This window comes from Scheffersomyces xylosifermentans (assembly GCF_036884685.1).
Source record: "Scheffersomyces xylosifermentans strain CBS 12540 chromosome Unknown RJT20scaffold_8, whole genome shotgun sequence".
NCBI classification, from domain to species: Eukaryota; Fungi; Ascomycota; class Pichiomycetes; order Serinales; family Debaryomycetaceae; genus Scheffersomyces; species Scheffersomyces xylosifermentans.
Window position 1 is genome coordinate 1,165,954 of NW_027042946.1, and position 25,572 is coordinate 1,191,525.

Below are 25,572 nucleotides of genomic sequence, written 5' to 3' on the forward strand. Positions count from 1 at the left end.
GAGAGATTAGAACAAGACAAAAGTAGCATGAGAGAGTAGCAGAATAGCACGAGATAGTAGCACGAGAGAGATGGGTAAAGATACATTGTGAAAGATATATTGTGAATGTCTTGTTATCATATGGTTAGTGCAGTAGTCTTTGTGATGTAGTGCTGTAATCTTACGTACTGCAGTAATCTTTTGTCAGTACACTTGTGTGTGGGAAAGCGGGAGATAACACATAAAATACAGCGAGGAAACCGGATTATTAAAGGGGGTGACACACACTCAGTCAGTGTACCAAAAGAAAGATGGGAAAAAGGGGCTTAAAATAAGGAGGAGTTCGTGGCCGGAGCGTAAGAGAAAGGCTGTGAAAAGATGCCGTGGGAGTGACCCTTGGAGAATATACTGAGAGATCACTTACTGAGAGACCACCTAGTGAGAGAACACTTAGTGAGAGAACAGAAATAGCGACAGCCAGCGACGTTTCGTGAGCTGAGAAATGCTAAGAAACGAAGCACACAAAAGACTAAAGCATCCATATCGTATTAAAACACGACACAATACAATACGTAACAGACGTAAGAGAAGACCCCGTGAAGTCACTAGTCGATTGTTCTACAGTTTACGAGGTTTTAGATGTGTTTGTGTGTCAATTGTGTTTGCGCCAGTGTTTACGAGTGTGGTAGCGAGACAGTAAATGTGGGAAATAAGTACGTACGTGGCTGTTGGGGGGTGTACCAGATTTATTTCCATTCCGGAACAAGTTTATTGATAAGTATTTTCGGTGGTGTTCGAGTTGTGTCTCAATCATGAGAGATTTCAATCACTTTCGGCTGTTTCTACCGATTAACTTGGCAATCGCCAGGTTATGTAGTTTGACCTACTCCTCGAACCACTCAGACTGAAACGAGCCACCCTTCCAATTCTTGGCCTCTCCAGACGTGTCTCACACGAATGCCCATATGACACAATACCAATCAAAAATACACTTTGTCGCCAGTACGTCGCTAAAATATTCATGACACAACACGTCAGGGACGAAAAAACAAAAATCATACGTGTCTTATGATGTATATGGTAGCGCCGAGTTTGAAGGGTTCTTATGTTGCAGCCATAATAGTATGCGAGTAGTAAGGAAGACGATATGAATCTCTTATTTCCATGGTGATTAAATTAAATTAGATTAGAGCTTAGATTTTGAACTAGAGCAGAAAATAGTTTTTAATAGGTTGTAACCTCTGGTTTTTGTCTTATAGCTGAGTTCAAAGCTTGTCTATTGGTTGGCTTAACACCTTCCTGTAATCTCCCCCACATTATTTAAGAGATGTCACTATGCTGATCTCCGTCTGAACTGATGTAAGCCTTCTCCAGAAGTATTTGCATGGAATCAACTGCACCTCAATAATAATAAAGAAAGGGCGTGTTCTACGTCAACTCTATACCCGCAATCGCATACTTTGCATGTCTAGCACTCTATCTAACAAGCGATATAACTCCTGGGCATGAAGAGGATCAAGAAGCATTACTTGTTCCCTGAAGGTATGGACGTCAAGTGGGCAGGCTTCAGTGATTTTGATACATCTTTTATTAAAACACCTGAATGTGAGCTGGGCCAAATATTGCAAAGTGCAACGTCTTATCAATGTTTTTTTTGCAGTAATTCTTTATTTTTAATGTACCTTCAGAACAGATTACCATTCACACTCTTCTATAACCAAAAAGCTTCTTTGTATATTATCATATGCTAGTAATTCGATCAATTCTTTCCTTCTGTAGCTTCTAATCTATTCAGAAATTAAACATTTATTTCCAAGTTATTTTTTCAAGTGACATGTACCTATACACTTGTTTAAGATTCCGCTAGATTCCTGGTATGGCCGCAAAAGCCCAATGATCAGAACAAACCCACAAATACCGTTTCAGCACCTCCCAAGAAATAGGTCTGCTGGCTGTTTCCAGGCTGGTCGCCGTAGACACTCCAATCGCCCTTGTGACCCTTCTGATGCCAGGCCGCGAAAGCACACGGTTCGTCGCTTGAATGAACAAGGATTCCAATGGTGCCCTTGGGACGGTCCTCAGCCGTAAAGTACTCTCCTCTATCCAAATCGTTGTGGATGATAATATCTGGCAGTTGGACTGTGGTGGTCAACAACTCAGAAGGGTCCAGGATCCATTTGATTCGAATACCCGTATCAGTCTGTTTCTTTTGTATGGTCGAGTTCCGTCTACTGTACTCTGCCGTGTCAATGGTTTTCCCCGTAGTCAAATCAAGTATCATTGTTGAGGCTGAATTGATATTTTGTTATAGAACAATAAAAGAGGGCGATTTTAATGGGAAAAGCACTTCACTTTCTTCCGTGACCAATTCAAGTTGAAAAGGGAGCCGTACACATACATTATCTACAATTTTCAGTGGTTATGCCTCTGAGTTCCACCATGGGGGGGGGGAGGAGGGAGGGAAACATGTGAGGCTCCCCCTACGAAAACATGTGAGGCTCCCCCTACGAAAACATGTGAGGCTCCCCCTACGAAAACATGTGAGGCTCCTTAATTGGGTGCAACTCGTTGAAAGTAGATAAATTATCCATTTTTCAATACTAACTTTGCGAGGAGAGAATAAGTGATATAGAGCATTTAAAGTGTTTTCTATCATAGTTCAAGACTTACGAAGAAGACGTCAAAAGGACGTCAACATTACGGAATGGAAGTAGTAGGGGCGATAGTCGTTAATGAATATTGGGTAGGGTCTTTTAGCGGTGGAAGGTGTAAAATAAACCAGAAGTACCTACACGGAGTGACATATGCGGAAAGACACGAACTTACCTTCACTAAAGACGTAAAGAAAGAAAAGTGAAGTCTTAGACTGGGCTTACGAGCATGTGTCTAAGCGTATACAAGGATGCCCTCTTTTCCGAGACAATGGAAAGAAGGACTGGCTAGTGGGAGGCTTGAGACGTGAGATCCGGAAGATATCGTTAAGTTCATAGTCTCGTGCACGGTCTTGCGCATGGTCTTATTCATTGTCTTATTCATGGTATTATTCATGTTATTATTCATGGCCTTATGACCTTACTTATAAACCAGTTTTTCGTCGGCTTAGCACGTCGTCGTCGTCGTTGTGTTTTCTCATTAATCAATCAAAAGGGTTGTCCGTTTTCTACCACCGGAATAACAAAAGCTTGGCCCGAGACGTGTCATAACGCGATTAGTGAGACTTCGCACGAAAGTATTGTCTCATTCGTGAAGTGTCGCTAAATTGATGACACAACACGTCAGAATGCCGGGAAACACACGGGAAACACAGGACAAAAACCTAATGTTTAACGAGATCGGTGTCTCAAAGTGAGTCCCAAGTGGTAGCGCCAAGTGAAATATATTGTACAGTTGCAGCCATAGCCATGGATTCATCTGTGGAGGTGAAAAGAACGATGGCATAAACCCAATTGGCTACCTTACGTTACAGTGTAGTAATCTGAAGGTGGTGGACGGGAGTCTCCAGTGTCTCAGTTTTTTGCGACTACAGGAGGAATCTAACCTTGTGGTTAGTCTGGCTCTTTCGTAGACCCATTTATTTTGTCTACTCCCCCACCTTAAATAAAATATCAACTCAATGGTCTTTTACCAACTCAATGGTCTTTCTCTATTAATTTACAACGGGACTTTATATACGTTACGTCATCTCTGTAACAACGCCAGTTGCAACTTCAATAGAAATACCCATACCGCAGTATATATAAATATATATATATATATTTCTCACTACGTACTACTCTCCTTCATTATAACTAACTGCTACCTTCCTTGTTAACAATTTATTCTTCAAAACATCCCCTCCACACTACAAGATACCTTGAACTGCCCTCACAATGCCCATAAGGACCTAACAACCTACTAGACACTCTAAACCATATCTTCTCCCACCTCCTTTACTTGCCGTCTCCATCCGCTCTACCCATTATATAATGGATCACGCCTTAGCTTACGTAATCCCAATTCTACCACCGTATCTAACAAATCGTAGTAATCCACTGAGAGAAAGCGAGTGGTTGTTACTTGTTAGATTAACGCTACAGCTGTGCTAATAACTGTCAAGTCACAGGAGAGCAATCATGGATGCATGGATAAACTCAGCATCGGGGATTTCGTCGCTTGCATCGACAACGGCGTCGAATCTCCCGACCATTCTTAACTACTCAGATCCATTATTGAGCCAGATTCTTACAGCCAAAAAGGGCCTACAACTCTCGCTAGAGTCGTCACTTTTTCAGCCAGGAGACGCTGTAAACGTCGCCAATGGCATCGCAGCATCGAAATTAGATAAAACGGCGAAATCGCTTGTTGAATTGTTACTTTCATCATGTGAAGGTGACTTGGTCACATTAGAAAGCGTGCTTAGAGCACATCCGGAGTTGACTAATAGACTCTTTCCCACCGAAGAAGCAGGAGTAACAGCATTAATTTATGCTGTTTGCTTCAACAACGTCGAAGTGGCAGATTCTCTTCTTTCCAACCACGAAGCAGACCCCGATTTAAGTGATACCATAGTTGGATATACCCCATTGATGTGGGCTGTGCATTTCAATCAGTTGGAAATCGCCAAGTTGCTTATTCTACACGAAGCAGATCCATTTAGGAGCCCTAAGGACAACGGTAAAAGTGCCACTTCGCTCATTCTTCCAGAAAATACAGAAATGTACGAATACTTCAGATCACACAATTTTGTGGAGGGACACGATGACAGAAGAATTTCAGGAGAAAACGGCGAAGAATACTTTGCTAGGAACTCATTCCATCCTGAAGACCCTGTAGACGATCTTCTGGCCAAATTGAAACTTCAAACCATAGGTCAATTTGCTCCACAGGAAGAAGAACCGGAAGAAATCAACGAAGAAGACGACGAGAGAGTGTTGATTCATGATGCATACTTAACACAATTAGACGAATTTGAATACGATAAGCTTTTACCAGAGCAGTATTTAAAGTTCTCGGACAGCGACATCCCATCTATCTTAGATTATGTTTTCAGCTTAAGGAGTAAGAATACTCAACTTCAACACGATACCAAGATTCCAGCTGCCATAGTTTTTCAACTACTCAGATATGCACATTTGAAAGTTGACAGCGATGAACTTTCAGAATTCTTCTTTGAGTGCTTCGTAGCTAGATTGCGGTCTGTTACCAACACCAAATCCGGAGTGTTCAATATGGCGCTTCAGGATCCAGGAACATCTGCTGGTGGTGCCGGAGATATAGTTCTTCTAAGCTACTGGTTATCAGTAATCCAATATTTACATTTTTACTTGTCGAGAAGCGAGACATATGCCAAATACCCCAAGTTCTTGCAAGAACTCATTAACTTAGTCCAATCATTAATTGCTACCCTTTCATTTTCCATAAACTCACGCTTAACTCCATTGATTGACGATTGTTTACTTAATTTTACAAGTCTTGTTGATGTTTCTAACGTCTTGTACGCAAAAGACTGGAACTTGTTCAAGAAGTCCAAAACACATCCCAGCACATATGACGATATCTTTGATATGCTCTTCCCTCCATCGCAGAATGAATTAATGAAACCTTCTCCTATCAGATATGTTCAAGTGATTGGAGCGTTGGACTACGTCCTTAAAATTCATAAGGTCGAGAACTTGTTCAGAATTCAAGCTTTTTCTCAAGTATTCTACTATACAAATTGTATTATTTTCAACAAGATCATAAGCCAGTCAAAATACTGCTCTAGATCCAAAGCAATTCAAATAAGACTCAACATTTCTGCCATTGAAGACTGGTTGCGTTCCCACAATATAAAAGTATACAAGCCTGAATCGCCTGGTGGTTTAAGCAAGTTGACCAAGAAGCAAGAACTAGTGTTCACTAACCTTTTGAAGGAATCTAAGGAAGAGAAGGCCTCTAAGGATCCTCATTACTTATCATTTTACTATAATTCGTTATACTACGTTGGAAAGACACAACTTCAACCTACTATTGAATTATTACAGTGGTTGCAGTGCATGTCCCTGTTGACAGACGAGGAGAGTTTGATTAATACAATCAACCAGTTTGACTCCTTGAATTACTATCAATTGCATAAGGTCATGAACAAACTTTACAAATATGAGGTAGGCGAACCTAAGCTTCCAAAAAAGTTAACATATTTGGTTAGAAGTCTCCTTAATGAGCAAGGCCAAAACCAAATCAACAGAAGCCATCTGCATTACATGACACAGACCAATTTCTTGACGAAAGAGATATATGTCTATTTGAATCCAAATTTTATTTTTGACGTAGCGTTACCCAATCTCACGGAGGGTATTAATAACCACGGTTCCGGATTAGGAGGTATCAAGGTGTTAAGAGCGAAGAAATACCAACCAAGTTTGCCAATGACGATAATGGATGATATAGACGAGATTTTCACGGAAAATAAAAATAGCAATTTCAACGACACTTATGACTATGAGCACGAATCTGACGTGGAGGAGGATGATGTTGCTAATTACCAGGAGAAAGTACCAGATGAGAATAATAAAGGTGCAAAGGAAAGTACTTTTGACGACTTCAAAGGTGACGAAATCTTTAAACAGGTACAAATGCCTAATTCGTTGGCTCATAAGAACTGGGGTGGCGATAAGTTGGAATCTTTTGAGGAAAACCCATGGTGATTCTCGTTTATAGATAGATTACCTACTCGCATTCACGAAATGTTGATCATATGATTATGAATTATTCAATAGAGTTAACAATGACATTAATAAATTTCCCATCTACAACATAGTCTAAGCGTGTAGAATTGTTCTGTAGTAATAAATAGTTTCAATTCACATGTAACAATGGATCATTCTCGAATGTGTGGGAATGTGGCCTGAACCTTAGCACCTTCTGAAACCGAAATAATAACAGTAAACACGAATGTTCGAGGCAAAAATAGCCCCTCAAACCCATGCTCATAATTTCCATAATAGACTAGCCCTATTGTTCCCTACCTAAAGTAGAAGGTTGCAGGCTCCATATTCACCATTGACACGCTTATATCCCCACCCACCTTCGCTGTTTCACCACATCAGAGAATTCGGCCACGATCTGAACCCTTCATCTCGCCGGTGTCGAACCATTCATTCCATCTTTACCTCCTATGCCGCAACCTTTGATGTACTACAGGGCCCTGTTTCTCCGGTCCCCCATCAAACAATACCTAAATCGGGACATTCCTGTCTCAAATGGAAATTCGCAGTCAAGCATCAATTTCCTAATTCGTAGCGTACCTGATCGATGAAAAATATTTAGTGTATGGAACAATTGACTTTTCGGCCGCATATCGCTTCTTCTTTTTGCAGTCTGTGTGGGTTGAGATGGAACGACGAGATTGGTTACTAGATTCGGTAAATGGAGAAGCGGAAGTTTGTCGACGAAAGATGGAAGATGGAGTTGGGAGGGATCGTAGATTGCCCTGCGTTTCACGATCTTGTGGTTATTGTTACCTGATATGGCATTGTTCTCAGTTCGAGGTGTCGCGCAGTAAGGCCTCACAAAGTTCATATGTCAAAGGTTACCACAACCAAGTAAACAAGTGTGCATCCGACAACTATCACGGTGGCTGAACATAAGCAGGAACCTGAACATAACAATGGAATATTGCTAGGAAAATGGCTTGGCACGATTAAGCATGCATAGTGCTGCTGCTATATAAACATTGAAGTTCGCTTGCGGCCATTGGCCCTTGGTAGATTTTGGTAGAATCTTACCAACTAGTCTTCACTCGTTCGACTTTTCTATAACTCTGCCACCGGCTCCTAGTAGAAATGAGACTTTTCTCAGATATCTTAACTTGGGCTTTCCTTGCATTGGCTATAGCAGCCGACCACGATGGATTTATCAAGGTCGACTTCAACGTTGTCAAAGACCGCGATTTTAAAGCACCTTTTCCAAACTTGATTAGGAATCCACCATGGCAATCAAACAGTAATCACCCAGCCTTCTCTAGAAATAGTGCTGTCTCAAAGGCAGAAGGTGATGCTTCAGGTACCGAGGAAGTATCCTTGAGTAACCAAAGACAATTTTATGTTGCAAACCTTGCAATTGGAACCCCACCTCAAAATGTTCAGGTTTTGTTGGATACGGGATCATCTGATCTTTGGGTCATGAGTGCTGAAAATCCATATTGTCAATCTAATGGTGGGTTCATTGATTGTTCACAATACGGAACTTTCAATGAAAAGACATCTTCGAGCTTCAAGCCAAGCACTAACGATTTGAATATCCAATACATGGATGGTACCTTTGCTGAAGGTATCTTCGGTCAAGACACAGTTTCGCTTGGAAATGGGTTCAGCCTTGATGGTGCAACCTTCGCAGTTGCAACTAACTCGACTTCCAACGTGGCAGTCTTCGGTATTGCATTCCAAGGGTTGGAGAGTACTTCTAATCAATATACCAACCTTCCCGCTCAGATGAAACAAGATGGTTTCATCAATAAGGTTGCCTATTCTTTGTACATTACCTCCCAGGAGGATTCAACTGGTTCGATCTTGTTTGGGGGCATTGATCACGCTAAGTACCTGGGTGACTTGGTTTCCATTGATGTGACCAAGTACAGCAATGGTGCTTACGTTTACTTGCAAATTCCATTGAGTTCTGTTTCCGTCAGTGTCAATGAAACGGAACCTGATCGTTCAAGTGTAATTTCAAGCTCCAGTAGTTCAGTATTCACGTCAACTGTCTCACCTATCCTGATTTTGCCTGGGACAACTTTCTCGACACCAGCTACAGGTTCTGGTTTTACTACGACCTCCCCCGTTCTGCCTGTGTCTGTTTCTACTCCTAACATCTTCTCGACTGTATCAACTGTATCAACTGGAGCTACAACAATAACCCCATCGCACCCTGTTACTCCAACAACATTTTATACCATTCCAGTGTATACTCCACAAACATTAACCACATCTACTACTACTACTTCTTCTAAGCCTAAAACTACAGTTGCTCAGCCTACGACCACTCGTTACCACAATGACAACAGATTTGGATCACCTCCTCAGCCATCTGGTAGTGCTGTTCAAGGCCACAATCATGGATTGTTTGGCTTCCTTAATAATATCTTCCGTAGGGATGAAAAATTAGGTAGTATTCCACAACCTACTGTTCCTCCAACTCACGGGAGGACTAGAACTGGTTCTGACAGATTCGGCGCTCCACCTCAGCCATCTGGAACTGCCGTTGCAGGTCACAATCACGGGTTATTTGGATTTCTTAATAACATTTTCCGTAGAGATGAAAAATTGACCACCACTCCAACTGTTTCTGCTGCTGGTGGAAGAACAAGAACTGGTTCCGACAGATTCGGTGCTCCACCACAACCGTCTGGTAGTGCCGTTGCTGGTCACAACCATGGTTTATTTGGATTCCTCGACAACATTTTCCGTAGAGATAACCACGGTTACCCATCAGGAGTTCCAACCCATGGTAAGAGGGGCAATAGTCATAACAAAGACAGATTTGGAGCTCCTCCTCAGCCTTCTGGAACTGCTGTTGCTGGTCATAACCATGGCTTGTTTGGATTCCTTGATAACATCTTCCGCAGGGATGCTGAGTTGACCACAACTCCAAGTGTTTCTGCTGCTCGTTCAAGAACATCCTCTAACAGTTTCGGAGCTCCACCTCAACCATCTGGATCTGCAGTTGCAGGTCACAACCATGGCTTATTTGGATTCCTCAACAATATCTTCAAAAGGGACGAGAAATTAACCACTACTCCAACTGTTTCTGCTGCTCGTGGAAGAACTAGAACTGGTTCTGACAGATTCGGTGCTCCACCTCAACCTTCTGGTAGTGCGGTTGCCGGCCACAACCATGGTTTATTTGGGTTCCTTGACAACATTTTCCGTAGAGATAACCACGGTTACCCATCAGGAGTGCCAACTCACGGTAAGAGAGCTCTTGTTCACAACAAGGACAGATTTGGAGCTCCTCCTCAGCCATCTGGAACTGCTGTTGCTGGCCATAACCACGGATTATTTGGATTCCTTGATAACATTTTCCGTAGAGATGAAAATGTGAGTGCTACTCCTTCAATCTCCGCTGCTCGTGGAAGGACAGGTTCTAATAGATTCGGTGCTCCTCCTCAACCTTCTGGAACTGCTGTAGCTGGCCACAACCATGGCTTATTTGGTTTCCTTAACAATATTTTCCGTAGGGACGAGAAATTAACCACTACTCCAACTGTTTCTGCTGCTCGGTCAAGAACAACGTCTGACAGATTCGGAGCTCCTCCTCAACCTTCTGGTACTGCCGTTGCCGGCCACAACCATGGTTTATTTGGATTCCTTAACAATATCTTCAAAAGGGATGAGGAGTTGGGTACTACTACATCCATATCAGCTGCCCGTGGAAGAACTAGAACAGGTTCTGACAGGTTCGGTGCTCCACCTCAACCATCTGGAACTGCTGTAGCTGGCCACAACCATGGCTTATTTGGGTTCCTCAATAACATTTTCCGTAGAGATGAAAAATTGACCACCACTCCAACTGTTTCTGCTGCTCGTGGAAGAACTAGAACTGGTTCTGACAGATTCGGTGCTCCACCTCAACCGTCTGGTAGTGCCGTTGCCGGCCACAACCATGGTTTATTCGGGTTCCTTGACAACATTTTCCGTAGAGATAACCACGGTTACCCATCAGGAGTTCCAACTCATGGTAAGAGAGGCGATGGCCATAACCAAGACAGATTTGGAGCTCCACCTCAACCATCTGGTACTGCAGTCGAAGGACACCACCATGGTTTACTTGGTATCTTTGAAAACTTAGAACGTAGATCTGACAATGAGAAGAGAGTGGTCAGTGAGATTTCAACTAATAATGCTCCAGCTTTGCTTGACTCAGGTACTACTTTAACCTACTTGCCTCAATCAGTCATCGACAGTATCGTTGACAAGGCAGCTCCAGGTTATGGCTTCAACAACATTTATGGTGGTGTTGTAGTTCCTTGTTCCTTGAAAGCACCACAGAACCATCTTACCTTCAACTTTAACGGTCAAAAAGAAATCCAGGTTCCATTTTCTGATTTAATTCTTCAAACTACTAGTGAAACCGGTGAGCAAGTCTGTTTATTAGGAATTCTTCCAAATGATGAAATTGTCCTTGGTGACAACTTCTTGAGATCTTGTTACTCGGTGTTCAACTTAGATGACAAGACTATCTCGATTGCCCAAATGAACTACTCGAATGATGAGCAGATCGAAGTGATCCAGTAGTCATTGATACCCCTATCTGGAACTCATGTCATTGCATTAGTTCAACTTTATATCCCAAGTACGTATTGTTCTGATTGTATTTATATTTGTATTTTCGTTTAAGAGCACCTGTTGTAGATTCTGTTAGTATTGTACGCTGTCTTTACTCCTTTACTCGATTGAAAGTCCAATAGATGATCTAATTCTGTTTCAGTGTTGCGATATATTGATCGTAATATATACTATGTACAAGGACTGCAATGAAAGCAGCTGATTTGTAGAACTTTGGGCTTGATAACCCGAATCTGTGTTCCTAGATGACTATTATATTAAATTGATATTAAAACATGGTATTTTCCTTGCCACAAGTATCTCTCTCGTAGCCTTTCTATTCATAAATCCCTTTCTTACCAGTAAGACCACCAAGTAAACTTACTTCATGTTGGCAAAGAAGTTGTTACCGTTGATTTTCTTGGTGTTCTCATTGCCTAGTTGCTTTCTTCTCCATCTCATGAAGTCACTTTTCTTCATTTGGTCGTCAATTTTCTTCTTGTCGAGCATATCCCATAACCATTCTGGGTATTCTGAATCCTCCAATGCTACAGGTTCGTCACCATTCTTTCTGATTTTCAAGTTCAATACCGTGCCGGCCTTGCAAGAGGACTTAACGGTGTCGTTTTTCAACATTGTCGAGGTTGAAAAGCCTCTTCTGGCGACCTGAGACGCCCTTATTCCAAACCTACTCAACATGTTATATAAATTTACTGCTCAACCAAAGCTTATTACTAGCCGCTGTCAATAACAAAACGATAAATTTCAATTAAACGCTGTAAAGCAGCAGCCGTAATTTTTCATTCCTTCACACAAATGGAAAATGTCGCATTTAGAAAAACTTGACATTTTCTTTGAACAGGACACTGGGGCAGGACATGAAATAGGCTACACTCCTACACTCAGTCACGATACAATACAGCGTAAAACGATACAATACAGTCTTTCAAAATGTGACTTTTACTACATATTGAAGTGGATGTACAGTAAAGGTAAAGGACTTGCACACTAAGAGGGTATCTTTCTCTGGTAAAGTTTCCGGGTGTCACCACATAGTTGTACTAGTCTCTTTCTCTGGTTGTCAGTAAATGTCTCGACATTGAACATTGTCTCACTTAGTGTCGATTCTTCTTGCAAATTCTTTTGCAGCAACTGTTCCTTTACTCCTTGGCCATTTCCTTCATTTTCAGACATTTCCTTCCTTTGCACTAGTATGTTTTACCAACTCTATTACTCACAGTTCCATTCTTGGCTATCTAATCTCCACCAAATCTTCTTCATTAACCCAAGATCGATCATTCTGTTCCCTTATCTGTCAATAGTTACTGCCTCCGGTACTGTATATTATCCTCTACACTTATTCTTCTCAGTAACTGTAACTAACACCTTTAGATAATACGAAGACTTGCAATCTACACAAGTCTACATATACTGCAATGTTACATACTCTAATGTCTATACAAACTCAACACTCTGTAAACACTTGACAGTCTACACACATGACACTCTACACTTTAAACACTCTACACTCTACAGTACTCACCTCCCACTTCTCTCACTCTCTGTCGCTACCATTTGATCCTCCTCCTCCCACAAATGTCGCGCTGCAAAATTTTTTTCCGTCGTTGGCTGCGCGAGACATCCGTCGTTACTTTATGAGAAGAGACGCTGTGGTTAGGAGATGAATAGTGACTATTTCATCTGTTGAAGGGTACTAGTATAAGCGAAGTTTTCATCTACTTTACACACTAGGACATTAAGCTAATATGCCACCAAAAAAGAAGGGAGCCCAAGAAAAACCTATCTTGTTAGGTAGACCAGGTAACAACTTGAAGTCTGGTATCGTTGGTTTGGCCAACGTCGGTAAGTCGACGTTCTTCCAGGCCATCACCAGATCACCATTGGGAAACCCTGCCAACTACCCTTTCGCCACAATTGACCCTGAAGAAGCCAGAGTCATTGTTCCATCTCCAAGATTCAACAAATTGTGCGAGTTGTACAAACCAAAATCCGAGGTTCCAGCCTATATGACCATCTATGACATCGCTGGTTTAACCAAGGGTGCTCATGCCGGTGAAGGTTTGGGTAACAATTTCTTGGCCAACATCAGAGCCGTCGATGCCATTTTCCAAGTCGTGCGTGCTTTCGATGACGCTGACATCATCCACATCAACGACGAAGTTAACCCAACCGCTGATTTGGACATTATTCTTGACGAATTGAGATTGAAGGATATCGAATTCGCTACCAAGCACTTGGAGGGTGTCGAGAAGATCACCAAGAGAGGTGGACAATCCCTTGAAGTCAAGCAGAAGAAGGAAGAGGCCGAGTTGGTCAAGAAGATTATTGGTTTGTTAGAGGACAGACAAAGAATTGCCAACCAAGTTTGGACTACCAAGGAGGTCGAAGTCATTAACCAGATGTTCTTGTTGACCGCCAAGCCATGTATTTACTTAATTAACTTGTCCGAGAAGGACTACGTCAGAAAGAAGAACAAGCACTTGTTAAAGATCAAGGAGTGGGTTGACAAGAACTCTCCAGGTGATCTCATTATCCCAGTCTCTGTTTCCTTAGAAGAGAAGTTGGCTGGTATGGGATCTGATGAAGAAAGAGATGCTTACTGTAAGGAAATCGGTGCAACCTCTGCTTTGCCAAAGATCATTGTTGCTATGAGACAAAAGTTGGACTTGATCTCTTTCTTCACTGGAGGTCCAGATGAAGTTAGAGAATGGACTATTAGAAGATGGTTTACTGCTCCACAAGCTGCAGGTACTATTCACACTGATTTAGAGAGAACTTTCATTTTAGCACAAGTCATCAAGTACGATGACTTGATAGAATACAAGGACGAAGCCAGTGTTAAGGCTGCCGGTAAGTTGATGCAAAAGGGTAAGGACTACTTCGTCGAAGACGGTGACATTATCTTTATCAAGGCTGGTGAAGGTAAGGCCCGTTAAGTTATGTATCTAGGTATTTGGACGTAGTCTATGAAATTTACATGTATTTACAATTATAGCAAGTATTGGAAGAAACTGGTGATATCTATAGTAAACGCATATTAGTGTGTCGAAAAGGGGATTCGAGGATTTTAATGTTCGGATTGTGTATTGAAAGTAGGACTCCTAATTATTGACCTTCATTTGTGTTAGTACTGTAGTCGCAAATGGATGCAAAATTGTGATTTACAACGATTCCAAGAAATTGGTTGCAAACGGCTCCGGAACATATTGTAACCATATCGAACCGTGTGATTGCCGGACTTATAGATACAATCTAAACAGATAGTATTAGCAAGCACACACCCTATAGGTCTTTTTTAACGGTGTTCGGTCTAGGCCTGTACAGCTTTATATGGTGAGGGAACGTTCACAGGCTTAAGTTAGCAATTTAGCAATGCGTACGTATGGTCAGTACTCCAAAGCGGCTAAGATCGGCTGGAATCAAGTGTAACTACTGCTGATTGTTTAGTTTGCAGCATGAGAATGAACAATGGAGTCAGCGTGTACTTTACAAAGGAAACGTGGAGTTTCTTCATAGTATTCGACACACTTAACCGTATGTATTTTAAAAGCAAGAGGAACATAGGACAGAACTGAACCAATGGAAGTACACTAATAGTGTTATAGATGGAACACTAAAGTCCACAAATTTCACTATTTCTTCCCCCTTAACCTCTGTATTCAGTTTATCAGAATCGTGACAACAGCCTACATTATCTTCATCTATCCATTTATTAACTCTACAAGCCCAGGTCCCAGGGCGGGCCTTCTTAATGGCATGGCCCTCAGCCTTAAGATTAGAGTTCCTGTACTTACCGGCACTTTCTACCATTGTAGTTAAGATATGTACCAAAGCCCTGCTACAAGCCCCTAGATCCAGTATATTGCCATTTTTGTCGGTAGTGGTATTCTAATTTACCCCCAGGCACGTTTCTTGGTATAATTCTTTGGCCAATAGCTCCCCCGCTGAATGTTAGAGTATTTTTGAGCTCTTGTTCTACTACTCCAGCCACAGCCTACCAAGTGTCACCTTGAAGGATTTTTTTAGTAGTTGTCAAAAGTCTGACACTGTCCTCTAGCTCCCATTTCCCGTCCGGATCCAGTATCAGTCCACGTGTGGATAAGCTGGTGGTGTTCCAAACTTCACCTACATCAACTTAACTCTTACACACTACACGTCTTTGGAGGTATACCGGGCACTTTGCAATAAGCCTTGTCTTTCCCAAATAGGCAACTGTTCTTTGAAGGAGTCTCCAATTTTTCGTTTTCACGTGATGTAATCTCTACGGCGAGCGAAAATTTGGGTAGTATGTGATTCTTAGCGTGTTAACGTGTTAACGTGTTTAGGGGTGTTTAGGGTGTTTGTTAGCGTGTTTGTAGGAAAAGGAAGGGCAAGAAATCGGCAGGAAAACGGCAAGTAAACGGCAAGAAAAGTATACAGTAGGCAGTGTATGTGTGTACCAGTTTGCAGAAACTCAGATCAGTTTAGTGAATAATTTCTCCTGTAACTGAGGAGACTACATAGAGCGTGTTAGCACACATAATATATGGAAATATGTTGAGATAGTGATGATAACATCAATATAGGAATATATCAACATATGATTACATGGAAAACAGCAAAAGGCGTAAATTTTTCGAAAGTTGAACTTTTTCGAAGGCGTCAAAACGGAAGTAATGTCTGGTATAGTGCTCTCCATAATCTTCTTCTTCTTCTTCTTCTTCTTCTTCATCATCATCATCATCATCAACTCATCATCTACACATAAATATAATTATAAATCACTCTCACATACCGATCTACTCTACACTATATCTTATACAAACAGTATTAAGCCCTAGATTGTGTAACTTTCACTGAACACTGATTTCGGACATAGTTCTATAACTAATTATAGACTCAAAGAAGGGCAGATCCGACCGAGAATTATTTATTTATTAATTATTAATTAATTATTTACCCACTATACAATTCTTTACTCTACTCAAGTACTCTATGTATCCGGATCTGGATCTGTGTGTTCAGATTTGTCTCTAAAAGTATTAAGTGCTAGGATATTTCAAGACCTCGAATTGTCTCGACTCGTTGGTAGGTTATATATTATTATTATATTATATATTTTTATTGGTGTGTATTTTTATTCTCTCTATCTTTTTCTCTACTTCGGTTTATATACTACGATTTACATACTTCGATATCTCGAGTCTGGTATAGTCGAGTCTGGTACAGTTCTCCATTTTCCAGTTTCTCTATATATTATATGTATTCCTTACATATTTTATAGTGATTCTTTTTACTGTGTTAATCGTATTTATTCGGATTATTCGTAATATTCGAGTTCTTCCTGTGATTCATATTATTCGTGTGACTTCTGCCGTTGGTATCGTCCGTGTTGTTACTACACTCGTACTACCACCGACTTTTCACTTTTCACTCATCTGAATTACGTCTGTGGAGCCAAGAATATTCACGATCTTCCACTGTTTGGTGTCTTTGACCGATAGAATTCCTTGGCAAGGTCTCTTAGATCTACGTCCGAAGAAAACTGGAAGCAACTCCAGAAATACCATCAAAACTTCAACATACTTCCCCATATCCTGAATATCACCATTATATCCACCCGCTCCGAAACCCAGCATCCATGCGGTTCACAGTAAGACGAGGCACCGTGTTTATCCTCGCGCTAGTGGGTTGTCTTGTGCTATACAGAGCTATCCAGAACGACGTCGGAGGACTCTTCTCTCTATACAATGACATCTTCGTCCATGAAAGATTCGACGAGGTGGGGTTCCGTAAAGCGGATCTCTTGGTCAGAGAAGAATTGCATTATTCCAAGTACTTGTTCAGTGGGTACGCTAACTTCACCAAGATCTTCAAAAATGATATAGAAGCAATCAAAAAGAAACCCTTGCAAGAGAGGTGCACAACCTTCTTCAAGCAGTTCAACGAAAACAACCGAGATTACAGATTCGAGAAGTTCGATAAACCAGGATATCAGTATGATAAGGACGTCGATAAAAAAGAGAGCTTCTTCGAAAGAAACCAACATTTCATCACCAAAGACAGAGAATCAAAAGAAATCACTCTAGCTGATAACATAACCCTTAATAAGGTGTTTAGCAAACAAATCCAAAAGACCAAGATCATAGATCAAAACATGGCTGATACAATCACACTCATGAGATTATACGGTAAATGCTTCCTTGGAGACGTTGAGCCTGTGGACAAAGAGCTCCAAAACCTATTCACTCTTAAGCTCTTTCCTTACTTGCACAATTCATTGCCTCTTTTTGAGATGCCTAATAAGACGGAACCATTACCACCAACTTCCTGGCCACTTTTTAACGACGATATCCGCAAATACGAATTTCGTGATGAGAAATTCGATCAAAACTCGGATAACTTCATAGATTTCATCAAGAAGAACAGTCACGGCAAGGGACTTGTTATTTCGGCTACCACGCGACACAGCAGGGATATAATTAAATTAATAAGAGTGTTGAGAGCTTTGAATAACAAGCTTCCTATCCAGATTGTTCACAAGGGTGATTTGAACAAAAGATCTAAAGAATTCATCGAAATTGCAGCCAGGGCTGACATAGATTTCCTTCTCGACCCTGTTCAATCACAAGAACATCGTGATTTCTTGCCCGATTTGAATATGTTAGATAGCTACAGAGACTTTGGATCTGAGTTTCCAGTACAGAAAGTCCTATTCGTCAACATTGGGCAATGTATAAATAGAAGCTATAAGTACTCTTTCCCAGGTTATTCCAATAAGCTTTTGGCTTTATTGTATACAACCTTTAAGGAAGTTATACTATTGGACGCAGACACTGTTCCTTTGGTGCCAATGGAGGAATTTTTCAATTCTCCGGAGTATAAAAAGTCTTCAGCTTACTTTTTTAGGGATAGGTCATTAAGAGACTGGAACGATTTCATAGAAACCAATTTCTTCACCAAATTGTTTCCTATCAACAAAAACTCAATGGACACATTGTTTGACATTCCATTAGTAACTGAAAAGACGTTATCAAATAAGTACCTACTCGGATGGAGACATTCAATGGAGGCGGGTGTTGTGGCCATTAATAAAGTTGATCATTTCTTGGGAGTATTAATGACATTTCCCTTGTCTCTTTGGAAAGAACCTGTGCAATCATCAGTTTGGGGAGATAAAGAGATGTATTGGTTGGGCTTGTCCATGGCCGGTGACGAGAACTACGAGTTTAATAAATTTGCAGCAGCTAGTGTCGGAGAAGTTACACACACAAAAGAACACAAGTTCTACCCAAATTCAGAGTCTAATGAAGTGTGTTCTAGTCACCCTGGACATGTGGATGCCAATGGAAGATTGTTATGGATTAATTCAGGATTTGGATATTGCAAAAAGAATGGATACTTTAGAGACAGAATTAAGTTTCCCTTCAGTCGTTTCAATCAAGACGAACTAACAGAGAAGTTCAAAAATCCATTGAAAGTCAGAGCTGCGCTCGTTCCACCGGACTTGCCAGATTTACGTCCAATTGGTTCACCTGTTGACGATACAGCTTCAAAGGAATTCATTAAGTCTTGGAAATTAAGGAAAAGGGACATAGATGAAATCAACGAAAATTTACCAGAGGGCACAGATAGAACAGAGTTCATCACCGATTGGGACCCTCAAAAGGGATGGGTAAAAAATAGTATATGTTTCGGTTACTACTACTGTGCATATGATAAGGTTGAAAGCTATACTCCGGCTGCAGATGGGTCTCCAAGCTTCAGTCACGGCCATTTGTTTGAGTATGACGATAAAACGACCCAAAAGTTGGACTACTTAAGTAAAGTTTGGCACACGGGCCATGCAAGGCTCATGCCAGAAGGTTGGGTATTTGCTGTTCCTGACGATGGTAAGCCAAAGAAACCAAATTAACTTGTACTATAGGAATTTATTATAGAATGTAATACAAATCTAACATTTATGTAAGTTTTAGAGCAGTGTCGTATGTGTTTCCTTTACTTGTTAACTTCCAAAACAACAGCATGCGTAGCCATTGGTTTCAACAATCTGTTTTCACCTTGGGAGCTGTAAGGTCTGCTGGCATCACCAGCATTCTCTTTGATAATCCTTTCAATTTCCTCCTTAATAGTCTTCTTCTGTTTATCACTTAATTCAGTTATGTAGGATCTTGTTTCCCAATACTTATAGACATCTTCTGCTGCAATCAATTTGTCGTATAATACAAACGACTCCGATAAGATTGGGGAGAAGTCTGTCCCCTTTCCGTCTTCAAGAACTTCTCTCCACTTGCCGTGGCGGTATTGAGGGACTCCAAGATCATATTCATATATAAGCTCTGTGACCTTCTTAGACCATGGTTGGTTGTCGAAGTAGTTTTCAAAGACATCCTGTGCATTCTTAAACTCATTGAAGTTGAGCAGGTGAAAGTAGAGACTACCTCCGTCAAAGAATTTGGTCTTTTCAATTGGACAATTCTGACTAATTGAAGCATAATCAAGATTCCAAATTAAGCCTAACTTTCCCTTTGGCTTGAGGATTCTGGCTATCTCCTTTAAACTTACCAAATCGCTGAACCAATGAAACCCCTGTGCAATTATCACAGCATCGGCAGAATTATCTGCAAGGGGAAGTTGGTAAGAGGTGGCTTGGTGGATATTCTTCGTGTTAAGCTGGGGAAAATTCTTTCTGAATGACTCCAACATTCCTTTGGAAGGTTCCACTACAATCAAATTGTCTGGATTTGACGGGTTGGAGTTGTCCCAGCCATGATCAACGATATTCTTGGTGAATTTTCCTGTTCCAGCAGCAATTTCTACAATTGTCTTATCTGTATGGAAGGTATATTTATCCTGCGTTTCGTTGTACTCTCCCAACCCCAATTGAACTAGGAATGGATCCACCAATTCCTTTAAGAAAGACGGACGGAAAGTATCATAGTCGTTGTGGTTCAAATCGAACGATGTGATGGCCACTGAATGAGCTTCTTTTTGTGCCATTTTGTATTTTATCGCTATGTGTTGGTACTTACTGGTCAAATGTTAAGAATTATATATATCTATCTCTGATACAAACTATCAACTCGGGTCGTCATTCGGTGTTATATATATATATATATAAGGCGTTGGGCCAAATTGCGAAATCACTAAATACAGATCCACAACTACGTCACCTCGCATTTTCTTAGTAATCCTCTATTTCTGAATATGTGTGTATTTGATATTATATATAAAACCTGTTTCATCATCGTAAACTGTCATCTAATTAACATTTGCAACTGTCCATATCGCCGTAATAAATAATAAACCTTTTGAAAAAAAAATTAAATAGTGTAAAAAAGGTCCCAAAATAAAAAATATGCTGATGCAAAAAATATTTGCATGGTAATAATATGCCAAAACTGATTATGTTTGGCCTGTAAAAGGATGTGAAAATCCACGTCGTTCTCTAGTAGGATAATTCTGTGACAAAAGATTCGCGATCGTACTTGGGTAATCTGATATCATTGATTTGATTGTAGTCTTCTATAATAGAAGTGTTGATGCGGTCCTCCAACAAACGGAAACTGTTGTATAAGGTCTTCAACACTCTGAGCTTGTCCTTGGTGTCGTTCAATTGGACCTCCAAGAAATAGAAGTTGACAATGTCTGTCATCTTATTGTCATTCATTAACTTGATCATAATAATGTTCAATACTTCCTTGGAACCAGTGAGGGTCAAGAATTTGATAATTTGGTTGAATCTCTCAGGAGAAAGTGAAGTGAAACCAGCCAACTTCATAAACTTAAGCATCGAACGAAACTTATGAATAATAACTTCCTTGTTTTCGACAGATGAGTAAGCTTTCAGTAAGGTAGAAATCATAGACTTGATCAAATCTGATTTTCTATCTTTGTTCAGAAGCAATGTCTCCTTGTTTAATCTGTACAAATTGTCCATATCGGCCAAGTCGCCTGACAAAAGTCTTATTGCTAGCTCGTTAATAGACTTGGCGTGCTGAATAGGATTTTTATAGAGGGATTCACTACGAAGTGAATACAAAAACTTGGCGTATAACACAAGTTCCTTCAAACTCTGCGTACTACCTTCAAAGCCGCCATACAGGCTCACAATCATCTGGATGCTTTCCTTAGTATTTAAGGCTAAATTGTAATTCACCAATAATTCAATAAATTCGTTGTTGTTGGAAAAAGATACGTTCTTATCAGAAAATGTATCTTCAAAAATCATTTTGAATTGATCAAGCTTGTCATTTCTGAGCAAGGCACTCAAATATTGACCCATGAGAACAAATTGAGAGGTACTTAGTTCAACTCCGCTTTGAACGACGTCAAACTTTTCAACAAGTGACACCAAATGTTCAAATTTGTTTTCACTGGCTAAGAAATTGAAATACTCTATAACCCAACTTTTATCAGAGGTCAATGTGAAGGCTTGCCTGAAGAACAACTCATCAACCAACAATTGTTTCAAAAAAACATTGGGTGAACCCTGTACGGATTGCATAAGTTTGAAGAAAATTTCACTCTCGATATATTCTCCAACTATTAGCATCTCAGGAGTGTCTCTCATCATTTCGATTATCTTGATGTTGACCTTATCACTATTACAGTCGATCAATCTGGAAATCAACGTAGTTTTCAAAGTCGTCTCTATGTTCAGTTCCATTAGTCTTTGGACGAAGTCCCTGATTTTAATAGCAAAGTTTTGCTCAAGTTCATCCACTATGAAGTTGTAGTTGACTATGATGTCCCACGTCATTCCGTTGAAATTATAGCCCTGGTTGAAGAGATTAATGAATTTGGCTACACCAATCTCATAATTAACATTCAAGAGGTGGCTCAAGTTGAGATCATAAGACCATTGAATCTCACTATTGACGAGAGAATCTTTAGTCTGTTGCGATAACTCAATATCGTATAACAAGCAAGCTTTAGACACTGCATTTGTCATCTGAATTTGATCTTGTGCTTCGGTCAACATTTTGCTAAACGATGATCTTAAGTCAGCCTTGAACTGAAGAAGTTCATTGTTCAACTCGATATAATGATTGTCGGCATCTTCAAACAAAGCAGTCAACTGAGACTGGAATTGTACAATTTTGTTAACAATAGCGGAATCATTACCAGTATATCCCATGAACAACTTGGAAACCACTATCAAGGCAAAGATATTGTCACTTTGAAAGTCAAAGTCTTTAAGAGCCTTACTAATGATCTGTGAGTTAACCAACAACTGGACGTTGTAGTTATTGATTTCCTGGAATGAGGTAGACTCTATTGGAACATTGACATATAAATATGTAACGAACTCTGACAAGAAGTTGTTCAAATCATTGCAATTGGATTCGTAATGTACAGACTGACTACCTATCAAGCTCCAAATTAAACCAAGATAATATTGGTTAAAATACTCACCATGTTCGCGATTCAAGACGACACCGTTATACAAGTAATTGAGTGTCTTCTTGAGTACATGCAAATCGTAGATGAGATGATTTTTGGCCATCACCTCCTTGATTAACTGGAAAATACGGGCATGGTCACCTGTATCAATGCTGAGTGAGAGAAGATTGTCTCTGCAGCATGTTTTATCAGATTTGACCGCCTCGACAGTAGCCTGATCTTGAAAATCTCTTCTTATAGCCAAATGTTCATATAACTTCCAGATCTTGGTATAGACAGTATTCTGTCTAGCCTCCAAGTCCTGGGCCCTAGTATTTCTGGCAATTGTTGATCCCTTGCCGAGATTGTACAATTTCGATCTCTCTAATTGAATTTGACTGAATTCTTGAATGAATCTATTAATCATCTTATTGTAAACAGATACTGATAATTCGGGAAGGTAACTGATGCCGTTGAACTTCTGCAACAAATCGTAAGCCTTGTACACATCATCAATTTGTTCGAGGTATGTGGATATAAGATTAGATATTTGTACCTTCGAAGGTTTTTTATCAAATTGCACACTGTTTCTGAAATCTAAAAGAATCTCGTCCAAGAACTCACTAGCAAGATTAAATTGGTTGTTGCTGATAAGAGATTCGATGAGACCATTGTAGATTATGAATTCGTCAGAATTGTTGGTAGCAGCATCTGTAGTAGAATTTTCCTTGTAGGAGGAGTAGACAGAAACAATGTATTTATAAATCTCCTTGCTATCTCCATCAAAAACCTTACATCTTGAGAAATGTTTTGTCAACTCAATTAATGAGCGGTATGTCTCCTGAGTGAAAAGTTCAACCTCTGGCACAGCCAGCATCAATTTCATGACAAAATCTTTCTTGATCAATTCTGGATAATGGTTCAACACAGCCAACAATTTTGGTACCAAGCTTTTCAAATCTAATTGTGAGACATTTTGGATAGATCCAAATAACTCGATGCTGATTTGTGCAAACTCTTGTGCACGTTTATACGAAGTGACGAATTGGTACTGGTTTGCAACGTCAAGTTTCAAGCAATCCAAGGTACCAGTTAATAAACTATCAACAACGATATTGAACGTTGCAGTATCAGGTTTAAGGCCACTAGCTAAAACATCCTGATATACAGTTAATAAGTTGGTGAGCTTGTTCTCAATTGCTGTAAGAGTTTGTTCTGAGTCTAATGAACGATTTTGAACTGACCAGAGCACTATGTTGTATAGTTGTATGGTTGGAAGCGCCAAGTCATTACGCTTGAGGGATTGGTAAAGAGGGTAGATTATGTTGAGGTCCGCTGCCGATGTATTATTGTTGTAGATGGATACAATGTTGTTGATTTGGGTGTTAAGGAACTCCGACTCGAAGGAATTGGATTCTATAGCATTGTCCTTTTGCATAAGCTCGAAATTCTCTATTGGTTCCACTATCACATTGACCTCTTCGTTGTCACGCTGCTTGTTTACAGGAGTAACAAGATCTTGAACTTGGTCTATCGTGATTTGCTTGCTCTTTGGTATATAAGTAGTGAAATTTCTGCTCTGGAGAACTCTAAGTTGTCCTCCAAAGATGAAGCCAAAGCTACTTCCACCGCTGGAAGCTCTTGCGTAGCTCCAAGTGGGTGCAACTACAGCCAAAGCAGCAAAGAGACATTGAGTGTATCTTTTTATCTCGTCGATATTATTTTGAATGTCATTGTTAATCTTCAGGATAAAATGTCTTGTCGAATTCCGTACTGAGTGAACGGGACAGTGGTGATGGTGGTGACGTCTGAATCTCGAGAATTTCTCGCAATGGTGGGACTCGTCTTTACAGTAACCTGCTCTTTTCACAATCCACTGTCTGATATACATGTCTTGTTCTGTCTGCTCTCTTGTTTTCTCGGCATCATGGTTGTACATCGAATAGTACAAGCCGTAGTGGCCATTTGAGATGTTCATGAAATGCTTTCCTGTGCTTGAGGGATGGGGGTCTTCATTGGCCCACTCTCTGGCGTTGAAGAAGTTGTACTTGATCACAGCGTTGTAGTAGTAGTTACCGTTGAGGTAAGGATACGAGCTCTGGAAGAACTGGATCGAGTCACGGCCGTAGGTCGAGTACTTAGCGTACTTGATGAAGTTGATGAAGACCATGTTGGCGGCAGAATGAAAGTTAGCGAAGCGTGGTGAAATTAGTTGAAAATTCCGGAATATATGGAGGTATGACAGTTCTTAGTGTTATTTGTCGTTTATTTCGTAAAGTCTTGGTGAATAGAAAGGGGTAGCCGGCGGATTAAATGAACCTAATCATTCCAGTTCCTGTGCGACGATATGGAAGGGTTTCAGCGGGTGCAAAGCTAACGTAGCAAGAGCGATGTGAGAACTGGAGCCGCTGTGAACACTGGCAATCGATTTCCACTCCCTTGCCACTTTATGTTGTAAAGAAATGAACAAAAGACGAACAAGGAATAACTGACAACTCAGGAAAAAAAAGAACCAGTAATAAAACAGCCGTTATGAACAGCACGGGAAAATTCTATGGTACGATCTCAGCGGTAACGACTCTTTATGAGGAAGAGTGTATGGGACGGGACGGGGAATGAGAAAAGAGAGTGAGTGAGAAAGAGAGAGAGATGTGAATTGAGGGAACTGCCGGACGGATTAATATTGTTGTGTCCAGGAAAACAGGAAAACAATGGGGGAGACGGAGGGAAGGAATTCAGGAAGGAAAAACGGGAAGAGAAGAGAAGAGAAGAGACGCAATCGGAGTTGTTGTATTGATGTGACGTTGTGTTGTGTTTTTAGTACAAGCGAAATTGAAGTTTGTACTGGTAGTTAGGAGTGGTGGTAAGTATACGCGATGTGCTGTAGATGGAATTAAAACGTTGTTGTAGTGATAATTTGTTGTAGTGA

General features: G+C 40.5%; 8 protein-coding genes across 8 annotated transcripts; 4 read left to right on the plus strand and 4 right to left on the minus strand. All coding sequences in view use genetic code 12, as the record gives it.

The window, feature by feature from the left end:
* Positions 1–1,803: 1,803 nt before the first annotated feature.
* On the minus strand, positions 1,804–2,563 carry RJT20DRAFT_65241 (uncharacterized protein). Its single transcript, XM_064921115.1, has one exon. It carries the CDS (start codon positions 2,258–2,260, stop codon positions 1,877–1,879), a length of 384 nt encoding a protein of 127 aa, XP_064772112.1. The 5' UTR covers positions 2,261–2,563; the 3' UTR covers positions 1,804–1,876.
* A 1,484-nt stretch (positions 2,564–4,047) lies between these two features.
* Positions 4,048–6,889, plus strand: RJT20DRAFT_65256 (uncharacterized protein). The gene has a single exon (XM_064921116.1). It carries the CDS (start codon positions 4,092–4,094, stop codon positions 6,642–6,644), a length of 2,553 nt encoding a protein of 850 aa, XP_064772113.1. The 5' UTR covers positions 4,048–4,091; the 3' UTR covers positions 6,645–6,889.
* Positions 6,890–7,650: 761 nt separating this feature from the next.
* SAP7 (Sap7p) lies at positions 7,651–11,343 on the plus strand. The gene has a single exon (XM_064921117.1). The coding sequence runs from the start codon at positions 7,782–7,784 to the stop codon at positions 11,226–11,228; it is 3,447 nt and encodes a 1,148-aa protein (XP_064772114.1). The 5' UTR covers positions 7,651–7,781; the 3' UTR covers positions 11,229–11,343.
* On the minus strand, positions 11,333–12,083 carry MRPL37 (mitochondrial 54S ribosomal protein mL54). Its single transcript, XM_064919154.1, has one exon. It carries the CDS (start codon positions 11,955–11,957, stop codon positions 11,640–11,642), a length of 318 nt encoding a protein of 105 aa, XP_064772115.1. The 5' UTR covers positions 11,958–12,083; the 3' UTR covers positions 11,333–11,639.
* Positions 12,084–12,765: 682 nt separating this feature from the next.
* YBN5 (Obg-like ATPase) lies at positions 12,766–14,518 on the plus strand. The gene has a single exon (XM_064921118.1). The coding sequence runs from the start codon at positions 13,025–13,027 to the stop codon at positions 14,213–14,215; it is 1,191 nt and encodes a 396-aa protein (XP_064772116.1). The 5' UTR covers positions 12,766–13,024; the 3' UTR covers positions 14,216–14,518.
* A 1,934-nt stretch (positions 14,519–16,452) lies between these two features.
* On the plus strand, positions 16,453–19,215 carry MNN15 (putative alpha-1,3-mannosyltransferase). Its single transcript, XM_064921119.1, has one exon. The coding sequence runs from the start codon at positions 16,900–16,902 to the stop codon at positions 19,171–19,173; it is 2,274 nt and encodes a 757-aa protein (XP_064772117.1). The 5' UTR covers positions 16,453–16,899; the 3' UTR covers positions 19,174–19,215.
* Positions 19,216–19,220: 5 nt separating this feature from the next.
* Positions 19,221–20,450, minus strand: RJT20DRAFT_131524 (uncharacterized protein). The gene has a single exon (XM_064918023.1). The coding sequence runs from the start codon at positions 20,256–20,258 to the stop codon at positions 19,257–19,259; it is 1,002 nt and encodes a 333-aa protein (XP_064772118.1). The 5' UTR covers positions 20,259–20,450; the 3' UTR covers positions 19,221–19,256.
* On the minus strand, positions 20,451–24,813 carry RPM2 (ribonuclease P; the record flags this gene model as incomplete). The annotated part of the gene is made up of 3 exons (XM_064915780.1): positions 20,451–24,072; positions 24,148–24,222; positions 24,310–24,813. The coding sequence occupies 3 exons, from the start codon at positions 24,811–24,813 to the stop codon at positions 20,707–20,709; spliced, it is 3,945 nt and encodes a 1,314-aa protein (XP_064772119.1). The 3' UTR covers positions 20,451–20,706.
* Between the last annotated feature and the right edge of the window lie 759 nt (positions 24,814–25,572).